Source organism: Chrysemys picta, chromosome 4 (genome assembly GCF_011386835.1).
Source record: "Chrysemys picta bellii isolate R12L10 chromosome 4, ASM1138683v2, whole genome shotgun sequence".
Classification (NCBI taxonomy): Eukaryota; Metazoa; Chordata; order Testudines; family Emydidae; genus Chrysemys; species Chrysemys picta.
Window position 1 is genome coordinate 121,909,755 of NC_088794.1, and position 12,033 is coordinate 121,921,787.

Sequence of the window (12,033 nt, forward strand, 5' to 3'; positions counted from 1 at the left end):
GAGTGATGGGGGCAGCTCTGCCGACCCTGAGGCCACAGGACCTTGGTGAGGAGAAAGAGAGCTCCTCCTCCAGCTGCTCCTGTACTTTTTAGGGGCAACTTTGGTGTGAGCATAATAGTGGCGCAGTGGCAAGGTGGACCTATCAGCTCTCCAGGAAGATTCTGTAGTTAAGGCGCTTTGATTAAGTAGATTAGAAAGTCCACAGCAACCTGCAGTAAATTTGTCAACGAAGCTTTTTACTAAATTATATTATTCATTTTTATATACAAATATAGGGTTTTTCATTATTTTGATATTAAATTCAATTTAATTTACTCTGCCTCTAAGTCTCTCATTTTCAAATTGCCATAGACTGACTAAGAATTAACATCTTATAACTGGATTAAAGATGTGTCAGAGGGGAAGCCGGAGGTTTTGGCAACGCGGTAAGGAATTCTAGGGTCATTTGGAACATGGGAGGTGGGTTTGGAATTATGGAATTACACATGAGCTTGGTAACTCAGACACCCACTCCAAATCACTGCATTGGTTCATGTTCAGTTCAGGTTTGGAACATTTTCTTTGCAGCCATAAAAGAACAGAAACCATTTTTTAGTTTAAATGACAACTTCTAGTTTGGAAAACATTTCAGTAGCAACAGATAGATTCCACAGCTGGAGACACTGGGCTCTGACTTAAATTGAACAGAACAGTAAAGGCCTCACAGAACTTGTCTACCCATTTGAGGTGAAAAATCAGAAGTCAAAGCACATTTGCTTGAGCTAGTTTTTGAAAGCATTTGATAGAAGTCTGAAGGAAATAAATAGAGTCCTGGAAGATATGAAAAGTTAGTTTATTGTGTGTAGGATTAGAAAAGATTCCTCCTAAAAAGGGTATCTGGGAAAAAGGAAGAATGAGCATGCATAATGTGGGGGATTCTTAGTCTTGAATGTATTGTCTCTAGCCTTTGGATCTCACAGTGTGACACTCTCATACTGACTGTTTTAGTTTAGTGATTTAGGCCAAACATAAATATCACCCAGCACTGGGGAGAAGAGGAAAAAAAAAAAAAAAAAACCAAACAACGCGTTGTCACAATAAAACCTTACAAAATTCACACAATAATATTCTTTAAAAGGAGAGGTAAGACAAATTGAAGGAACTCTGACTGTACACTGGCTAATGTGACAAAGAATACTTTGTTTCATTAACGCTAAGGAGCCAATTAAGAATGAGCCAGGTATGAAATCGTGTTTGAAAGCCAGAAGACAGAACATTGAGAAAACACAAGCCCTTACCAATCAATTTAATGTTGGGGTTCCTCTTTTTAGCTTCTTTCATTAGCCACCACTCATAGCCCCGGAAATAATTCTCATCGTTTTCATAGTGCATGTGGGAGGGTTCAGTACCATCTACAGAGGAAACAACAAAGATATTTCACTAAATTGTTTTCTGTGTCATGACAAATTCCTATGCATCTTAGGGGTTTTTTTAATATTGCTCATCACCATAATATCTAGGCAATTACCGCAAGCACAGTTCATGCATTCTTTGAAGTAAATTTGAAAGCAAAGTGAACAATGGAAGCCAACATGAATGACTAGCCATCCCTCCTTCTTAGAGTACATCACCTCTGCAAGCGGAGGTGTGACTGCAGCACATGTAGACATACGCCAGCTAGCTTTAATCTATTTAGTGCGCATACCGATAGCAGTGAAGCCACAGGCACCATGGGCTAGCTGCCTAAGTAAGTACCCAGAGTCCTGGGTGGGCTTCTACAGCCCACGCTGCAGCAGCTGCACTGCTATTGGTACTTATGCTAGCTAAATTAAAGCTAGTCAAGTACATCTGCACATGTTGCAATTACACCTTTGATTGCAGTGCAGATGTTAGGCTGTGGCTATACGTACAGTGGCATGTAGAGCAGTGGTTCTCAAACTCTCTCGGCCCGCGCCGCTTCCTGCAGTCCCCATTGGCCGCGATCGGCCAAACCGCGATGCGGCAGGTAAACAAACCGGCCCGGCCCACGAGGGGCTTTCCCTGAACAAGCGGCGGCCCTAGTTTGAGAACCACTGATGTAGAGTATAGGCACTACACACAGCTACACACCGCACTGAAAGGCAGGCTGCATCCACACTTGTCACTGCGGCACTAAACTGCTGAAAATAGTAGTGTTGATAAGGGAAGCAGAGCTGACTGTGTAGACTATATACCCTGGGGGTTCAATTGTGTAATGCAACACTCTACAAAGCCGCAGTTCACTATCCACACTGCTAGTGACGTGCAGTGTCTATATTCTACATGCCGCATAAGTGTAGACATAGCCTATGTCTGTTGACCATGATCAAGTACAGTATCAGTTTAACATGAATATGTTTTCTGTCAAAGGGACTATGCCCTATCCTTGCAGAAGGATTGATTGATGATCTAGTCGATTTTTTATATCCCCAATTACTGTGATGCTAAGTCTATCTTCAATATTATTTTGGGCCAAGGAATCACAGCATGAACATTATCACAATAGTATCAGGAGGAGAACAAAAAATATTTTCACCATCATGGAAGGACTCTGAGCTGAGAAACTACAGGCAGTGTGGCAAAGATTACTGCATGTTTACTTCTTGGGGGCAAGAGAAACAAACACATGGGGAGGAAACTTGTTATGAAACCAAGAGTTCAGTTAAAACTACACTATATCATAATAATGAAAAGTTTCCCTTTCACATAAGATTTGGACTAGTATTACTGAGGGGTTTCTCTACTGCTGGAAGAAGTTCTGGGATTCACCATATAATATTCAATTGTTTTAGCAAAAGATAAACTCAAGTTTTGTGCAGTTACACACTGACCATCACTGAACAATGCAAGTCAGATAATCGGCAAACCATTAGGATTTGAACACTTTAAAATTGTGGCAGTAATAGGGGAGGATAGTTCTCCCCATTAGAGGGATAATAGCAAATCTCATTTTTTAAGAGAATGGCCAGAAACTACAGTGATGTGTGTGTTAGACATAGACTGAGTATGCAAGCACATACAGGACTGTGAGCCAAGAACTCTTGAGTTCCAGTCCTGGCTCTGTCACACACCAAGGCCAAGGGCAAGTCCCTTCATCTCTGTACCTCAGTTTCCTCATCTGAAAACCAAGACACTACTTACCAGGACTAAATAATGTTAGTACAGTATTTTCAAGAAGAGATAGATAGATAGAGATCTCTCTCTCCCTGTGGACACGCACAAGTCCACTTTTTCTGCCAGCAACGTACTGACTGACAATCTCTGTTGAACATCAATTAATTCCTGTCAAAAAAATGGACTTTTAGACATCCAGGACTGTAGGTACCAGAGTATTAACGTTTAATGCCCAGAATCTAGTCAGTAATAGTCGCACTTGCACACCTCGCCAGAGCTGTCAAAAAGTATGAAAATGGAGCATTAAGACAGACAATACTCATATCAATCAAACCCAATTAACACACCACTCATCTTTATGTCACAGAAACTGATTTTCTTAGGCAAGTGTGATGTCCAAATAAGGAAGCAGAACAAAGAACTATCTTGTTCTAAGTAAGGTTTATATCTAGTTCACACAGCGGAGCTGACACCTGAGAAACACTAAAGCTATTCAATATTATGGCTGGAACCCTACAATACATCTCACTAGCACGATCTCCCTGTCCATTGGGAGCAGATATTATTTTGTTCTAGAATACACCATAGCCCTGGTCTACACTAGAGGGAGGGAAATCGATCTAAGCTACGCAACTTCAGCTACATGAATAACGTAGCTGAAGTTGATATACTTAGACCTACTCCCACACGGTGTCTTCACTGCGGTGAGTCGACTGCTGCTGCTCCCGTCAACTCTGCCTGCGCCTCTCATGGCGGTGGAGTACAGGAGTCGACGGGAGAGCACTCGAGAGTCAATTTATCGCATCTAAACTAGATGCGATAAATCGACCCCCGCTGGATCAATCACTGCCCGCAGATCTGGCGGGTAGTATAGACATACCCATACTAAGTAACAGTCTGTACCACAGTTCTTTTGTAAAAAAAGACCCTTCCCACACTAATTCAAGAAATGGTACTAGAAGCCTGCTAGCAGCAAACATTTTTAGACATGGCAGTGCAGTCCCAAGTGTATCATGTAGAGTCTTGCTATTTCAAATGAGGTGAAACAAATCACAATGTTTATCACTAAACTGGTAGTATTTCATCTATTGCATCGCCACACCATTTGAAGTGAAGAATGATCTGCATAAAAACAGTAAGCCCAGTCCCCCAAGAATTCATACCTGTTGACTGTCCATCACCACCAATCTCTACTTTCAGAATATGCAAAGAGGCACCAAAATTTGGCTTTAAAAAAGGAGAAAAAAATATCAATGAATATAGATTCCCACTATAAGCAGAAGAATGTCCAACTAAAAAGTGCATCACCATCAACTTCGTCACATTTCTATCTGAATATTTTACCCATTATTATTACAATCACCTACGATTAATGCAAGTGAAAGATTAGAAGGAAAAGCTATTCCTCTTTTTCCAGTTTATTTATTTTGTGCAATTGAGAGTACTTGGTTTCCAGTCGGTTTCACGGTCTCTCTTGTAGTTATTAGTATGTTTCCCTGTTTGGGATCTTTAGCACAGCAAAGTTAACAAAATAGGAAGATGTCAAGGTAAAGCCAAAAAATGCGTACGGCGGTCCAGAGGCTGATGTAGGACAATACTATTTTAAGTTGCCTAGATTTCAAAATGACCATGTTCCTTCAAAAAACTAAAAAGGTTTGCAAGTTTGAGGGTTGGTACTGATGTAATTATATCAGTTTAGACTGGGGATCTCAAACTCAAATTACCACGGAGGCCACACGAGGACTAGTACATTGGCCCACGGGCCACATCACTGACACCTTTTCCAGGGAGCTATGGTGGGCCACAGGAAATAACTCTGCATGCGGCCCGCGTGTTTGAGACCCCTGTTTAGACACTGATATAGTTAAAGTGGTACACCCTTCTAAATGGACAGTTTTACTGGTATAAAGGTGCTTATATTCATTTATCTCAAGAATTCAGAACCATAACTGATTAATTTCTGTAGTGGGTAAAGTAATTTCTACATATAAGAGGTCATATGCTGCATTCCCAAATTCAGTGAAAAAAAGGGCAAAAAAGACCATTTTCCAGATGACTGAGTACACAGAAGGCAAAGGCAGCTACATCATGTCTCTTCCCCGCTCCCCATCAAAAACCTCCATAGCTACTTCTCTCTCTAACACAGAAACTATGCTCCACAGGGCTGAAGCCAAGGGAATAGCTATTTGAAAGTGGCATATTGCCCTCTCAAGGCACAGCACAAGTTATTATTGCGCAACTACTACTCCTACCTGGCACTTAGGGCCTGTCTGTACAGTTTTGGTACTGCTGTAACTAGATCAGTGCAGATATAGTTAAGTGGTACAGACCTCTAAATGGACAGCTTTACTGGTATAAAAGTGTTTTACTGGATTATCTAAAGAATTCAGAACCATAACTAATTAAATTTGCATCCTAGGCAAACCTTAGGATATTAATTGTATTGAAATGGAGCAATCTTAACAAGCTAGAGAGCAAGGATACTCTGCAATTGCCAACTAAAATATACAGTAATTTTCAGAAGTCATGAAGTATACATACTTTTGCACTCTGATTCAATATTGCCTTCAGGATTTACTACCCACAATAATTATGACCACCTCAATCCTTCCTTTATCCACCTTTAAACTAGAAAAAAAAAAAACCTTCCAGTTCTAGCCCAATATCCCAAAATATTTAATCATTAGCTATTTCAGAATAGCAATAAGAGGGAATCTCAGTAATCGCTATTTCCAAAATTAAATAAACTCCCAACAGAAATAACAAGATGGTAATAACCATAATCTAGGCTAATCAAAGAGGAAGTACCCTCAAATTGTTTAGTCATTTCAGTATAATTAGTTGTTTCCTCTTAACTTAACAAGGGTGTTTACTCTTGGCAGCTACCACACCTTGGAGTAATAAGAGTTGATTGTTCAGCCTCAAAATTTAGGTCCCAGAAAAGTTATCACCACACAAACAGGACAAACAGTAACTTCAAGTTACTGTATTCATAACCATAATTAAGGCTACATTTAGGTCATGGAGGTCCTGAGACCTCCTTGACATTCTCGGCTTCAAAAGCCACAGGGTCTGCAGGAGTCTGGAGCTGACAGCCAGTGGGGCCCTGGCAGGGTTCCAGCCACAGGCAACATCAGCAACAAGGGGCCACCTGCAAAGTTCCAGCCACAGGTGACAAACTCCTGAGGGGACCCTCCTTGGGGTTCCAGTAATGGGCGACAGCCTCACGGGGGGGGAGGGGGGGAGAGACACGGGGACAAGGGGGATGCCTCAGTCGAGCAGCTGGGGTGTCCCATTGTCTCTTTTGGAAATATGGTCACCCTGCAGGTCTCAGCCACCATGGGCGGAGTGGGAACCCCACAGCTCCCAGCCATCAAGTTGGTGGTGGAAAAAAATGGAGCTGCAGCAGCAAAAGTCACAGATAGGTCACGGCGTCTGTGAATTTTTGTTTATTGCCTGTGACACGTTCATGACTTTTACTAAAAATAACCATGACAAAAATCTTAGCCTTAACCATAATATCTTGTATTTAGACAGGATTGCAAACCAAGCTGCAGAATTGGGCCAGTATTTACTGTTTTACATATAGAGACAGTTGGTCTCATTGCGGTTAAGACCTAATCTTGCAAACACTAATGAACATGCTTAACTTTACACACAAGTAGTTCCTTTGCAGTCAACAAGACTATTTACATGCAAAGAAACAATCACATACTAAGTGTTTGCAGGATCAGGACCTAAGTGACTTACCCAAAGTTAAATCACGTCAGTCAATAACAGAGCCAGAATTAGAATACAGATTTCCTAGATCAATCATCAGTAAGAATTCTGTTTATTGGGGTTTATTAATTTTATTTTGGGGGGATGGTTACTTTTAGCAATTTTTGCGGTGTACATGGACGTCCAAAAATCCAGGGAGCCGGGGGGGGGGGGGGAGGGGGGAGGAGGAGGATAGTTAGGGCTCTCTCTTTGTATATACTGTACTGAGTAATTTTTTGTACTGTACCCTAGTGCACTTTCACATAGGACTATTCCAGACCACACTATGGTAAAGTTAAATAGGAAGTCTTTAGTGCACACCAGCAGATTCTACATGTACCAATTTACATGCAGCATATTAGCATGCTTTAGAAATCACAGGCCCACAGTCTGCATTATTTCTCTATGTAGGCAAGTGCTTAGAGACAAATAACCATTTCTGGAGTTTATTGGATAAACACCTATTTCATATTTCTATATCGGGAATGTTTTGTCAGTGTTTATCAATTAGAAACCAAACATCAGAAGCCCTACTTATCAGCTAAAAGACAACAAAATATTGTTTGCAATCACAGTTATAGGTCAATTAATAAATTAGTATTAGTTAATCTTTGTATAATGCTTACAGGCCAGATTTTTAAGGTATTTAGGTGCCTAGTAGGATTTTCAAAAGCATCTAGGTATTTAAGAACCTTTACAAATCTGGCCCTACGTATCATTATAATTATTAACAGCATGATTTTATTTAAGCACTCCCTCTAATACTTTAGAAAATAAGGGGGTTTTATACTTTTAAAAAAGTATCTGATGCATTTTAGAGAACTGCCATTAAAAATAAGAGTACACATTAAACTCTACAGGAGGCTGGAGATATTTGTCTTACTGATATAGAACTATTACCATAAACAGATAATCTAAGATCTGAGAGCGATAAGGCTCTGGGTAATTCACCAGAAGTCGAGAGGTAGCCTGAAAAAGAACAAAGGGAAAAGAGCATATTTAGAGTTACTTTACTATTTTAAATCCAAATAAAATAATATAAAAAGAGCCTCCTATCTAAGGCTCTAGGCAACCTAATATAACTAACAGCACAGTCAAATCCCACCAAGAACTAAGGAATCATGTCAGCAGGAACTCAGCCAGCCACATACCACAAAAACTCAACACCCCTTTAAGACACAAAATTTACTGTCTTATAGTAGAAAAACATTAACAAATGTCTATTGTCCAGCTTTCTGCAGCACCACTATGGTGTTGTGAAGTATATATTGGGGAGTGGGAGGAGAGAATGGGATCCAACATGGGCATGAGGAGACAGGAACATTTTCCTAAGCAAAAACCTACTTCCTACTAATGTGGTTTTCTTTCCTCTAAAAGCTTTCTCTGCTTTTCTTCCTCCTAAACCCAAGTCAGACTACATGGCCAAGCTAACTCCAGAGAGGTGCTAATTACCTATCACAGTAGAGCTTGAATGGAGCTCGTGACACTTATCATTGGACTGGAAGAATTCCCTGGAAAATTACTGGTCATTCGGTGGTTTAAATATTTTAAAAACAATAAAGAGAACTCTTTAAAATGTAGGTCAAGAATAAAATTAATCCCAAGATTTCAATGGAGTTACACCAAAGATTCATTTGTCCTTTGGACTCTCCTATCATCCTAACTGGAAATAGACCACAACTCACACACATCCCACATTTTTTTTGCAAGAGGGAAAAGGAGAACAAGAAGCGCTCTCCCACACCGTTCCTCAACCTCAAATGCTTCTCTCAGCCAGGACCTGCTACTCACATTTAGGGAACTTCTCATCTCCCTCCAACACTAACTTGGTGCCATGCTTTTAGCACCTAAATTTGACTGGCAACAATATGCTCACCCCATTCCCCTCAATGCACCATCACACATGGACACATGCTCATTTTTCTGAATTTCACTACACTATTATTTTTCTTGTTTTCCTTAGATGAAACCCTTCACTCTGCATTACAAATCCGAGGAGCAGGCCTCATGCACAGACAGCACAAGAGACTGTCACCTCAGGGCAGTTCTCTTCACCCCACACGGAAGCACAATGAGTGGGTGGCCACCCAGAATTTGTCTGATCTCTCTCCAGCCCCCGTTCGTTCGTTCCCTCCCGCCCTCACACCCACCTCTGTCCCCACACCCAATAATTCCCCAACCCTCTTGCCCCTCCAGCCCTCCATTCACCCCTATTCCCTCTCTATCCACCCCTGCCCCACACCTCACCCCCTCATTCCCTGCCCATCCCCGCTCACCCCTCCGCCGCTCACGGCCCCGATGCCGTCGAACTCACTGCCCAGCCCGCCCGAATCGTCCAGCGCGTAGCCGGCGGCAGCAGCCCCCGGGGGGCGAGGGCACCAGGCGCAGCCCAGCAGGGCCCAGCCCCACAGCAGAACTCGCCCGCAGGGAGCACCAGCCCGGCGAGGGGGGCCCGGGCGCCGTACGCGCCTCCCTCCAGCAGCGTCCATAGCAGCCAGCCCGTTCCTACAGCAACTCTGCTACAACCATCTGCCAGCCATTGTCATATGACCACGCCAGCCGGCGGTCACCTGACAGGGGCTAGACCTCTCGGCGAACCGCCCCCATCTTCCCAAAGGGGAGGGAGGCCGGAGGTCACGTGATAACGTGAGCTGAAGCTAGTGGCTGCCATGTTGTGTATGGGCAGGAAAATGGCGCTGCGACGCTATGTTGGGAGTGCGGTAGAGCGAGTGTAGGCGCCGTATTAGCTTTGGGACGGAGCTTTGCGCTGAAGGGTTTCCGCCAGGGCTGTACAGAGGGGGAGATACAGGAGTGAGGCTGCAAAGCGCGGGTCCAGCCACACGTGGGAAGAGAGGGCGGTGCTTGGAGTCAAGCCTCAGGTTCAACGCCGGCCACAGAGGGCGGCAGGAATTAAGTTCTGTTGCAGGTTCAGAGCCTGACGTAGTGAGACCGAGCGGGCCAGAGCCAGGAGCCTGGCTTTAGCGTTGCCAATCGTTTGAACGGCCCAAAACCTAACACCCTTGCCCCGCCCCCTGCCCCGAGGCCCTGCCCCTTCTCTGAGGCCTTCCCCCCCATAGCTCACTCTCCCCCACCCTCACTCACTTTCACCAGGCTGGGGCTGGGGGTTGGAGTGTAGGAGGGGGCTGGGGGGCGGGGGTTGAGGGGTTTGGCATGTGGGAGGAGGCTCTGGGCTGGGGCAAGGGGTTGGGGTGCAGGGAGGGGGCAGGATCTAGCTGGAGGTCTGAACTCTGCGATGGAGGAGAGGGGGTTGGGCTGGGTGGGGTCAAGGGATTTGAAGTGTGGGAGGGGGCTCTGGACTGAGGCCAGTGGTTGTGGAGCGGGTATGAGCTCTGGACTAGGGTGGGGCCAGAAATGAGAGGTTCTGAGTGTGAGAGGGGGTTGAGATGCAGGAGGGGGTGATGGCTCTGGCTGGGGTGCGAGCTCTGGGGTTTGGCGTGCAGGAGGGGGTCCAGGCTGAGGGGTGGGCCTAAGGGTTAGGAGTGTGGGAGGGGGCTCCGGGCTGAGGCAAGGGGTTGGGTTTGTGGGAAGGAGTACCACCTCTGGGCTGGGGGTGCAGATTCAGGGATGGGGCCAGAAATGAGGGATTCAGGGTGCAAGAGGGGGCTCCAGGCTGGAGCAGGGGGTTAGGGTATTGGAGGGGATGAGGGCTCCGGCTGAGGGTGCAGGCTCTGGGGTGGGGCTGGGAGTGAGGGGTTTAGAGCGCAGGAGGGGGCTCCGGGCTGGGGTCAAGGGGATCCCAGCCAATGGGAGCTGCGAACCTGACACTCATGGCAGGGGCAGCGCGCAGAGACCCTGTAGTTGCCCCTCCGCCTAGGAGCTGGAAGGACCAGTCACCGCTTCCTGGGAGGGAAGGGAGCTTGCCAGTCTCTGCGCCGCCAACTGGACTTATAATGGCCCAGTCAGCAGTGCTGACCAAGCCGCCAGGGTCCCTGTTCAACTGGGAGTTCCAGTCGAAAACTGGAATCTGGCAACTCTGTAGGGGTTTTAATATTTTGTGTGTATTTGCACCACCTGATACTGGACTCTGTTTCCAAAGCCCTGCTGAAGCTGTCTGAGGTGAACCATTGCACCACAGAGCTGGATGGGTCTGGAGGGGAAATATCAGCCCCAAATCACTAGGGTGTAAACCATGTGCTGCCACAAAATATAATTGTAAATACACTAGACAGCACTGATGCAAGCAGCCAAGTATGCTCACACTGGAGCAATAAACTACCTTCAACAGCTGTACCCCAATGTAACATAATGACTGCTTCTTAGAGTAGCTAGTCCTGGAACCTATGGAGGCGCTTCTTGATTTAGTCCTAAGTGGTGCCTAGGATCTGGTCCAAGAGGTGAATGTAGCTGAACTGCTTGGTAATAGTGACCATGATGTAATTAAATTTAACATCCCTGGGAGTAGGGGGAATACCAAAGAAGCCAGCCACAGTAGCAGTTAACTTCAAAAAGGGCAACTACGCAAAAATGAGGAGGCTGGTTCAACAGAAATTAAAAGGAACAGTCACAAGAGTGAAATGCCTACAAGCTGCATGAAATTTTTTTTTCATTTTTACAAATGAAATGTGTAATCCAAATAAAAAAATAGAAGATTAAAAAAATGCCATCATGGCTATGCAACACAGTAAAAGCAGCAGCTAAAGGCAAAAAGGCATCCTTTAAATAAAGTCAAATTCTACTCATGAAAATAGAAAGTAGCATGAACTCTGGCAATCAAGTGTAAAAGTATAAGGCCAGGTCTACACTACACACTTACTTCGGTATTACATTGCTCAGAGGTATGAAAAATCCACATCCTAAGGAACATAGTTATACCAACCTTAACCCTCCCCGTGTAGGCAGCACTATGTTGGTGGGAGAGCTGCTGCTGGTGACATAGCTACTGCCTTTTGCAGAGGTGGAATAACTAAACTGCCAGGAGAGCTCTCTCCCGTCATCTTACAGTATCTTCATCAAAAACAACGAGAGTACTTGTGGCACCTTAGAGACTAATAAATGTATTTGGGCATAAGCTTTCCTGGGCTAAAACCCACTTCATCAGATGCACGGAGTGAAAAATACAGTAAACAATATATATTCTAGCACCTGAAAAGATGGGAGTTGCCTTACCAAGTCGGAGGTCAGTGCTAACGAGACAATTAAATT

General features: G+C 44.5%; 1 protein-coding gene across 4 annotated transcripts in view; it reads right to left on the minus strand.

The window, feature by feature from the left end:
• GALC (galactosylceramidase) overlaps positions 1–9,457 on the minus strand; it is a 59,149-nt gene extending 49,692 nt beyond the window's left edge. For 2 of the 4 annotated variants that reach the window (XM_008165699.4, XM_042858579.2), the window contains exons 1-4: positions 9,147–9,455; positions 7,771–7,839; positions 4,275–4,338; positions 1,278–1,391 (exon numbers count right to left, since the gene is read on the minus strand). In XM_008165699.4, the coding sequence (XP_008163921.3) occupies positions 1,278–1,391; positions 4,275–4,338; positions 7,771–7,839; positions 9,147–9,359 (460 nt within the window). In that variant the 5' untranslated portion in view covers positions 9,360–9,455. Of the gene's footprint in view, positions 1–1,277; positions 1,392–4,274; positions 4,339–7,770; positions 7,840–9,146 lie in introns of all 4 variants that reach the window. The other 2 variants (XR_010600721.1, XM_024103155.3) reach the window with 2 other exon arrangements.
• Positions 9,458–12,033: the final 2,576 nt, after the last annotated feature.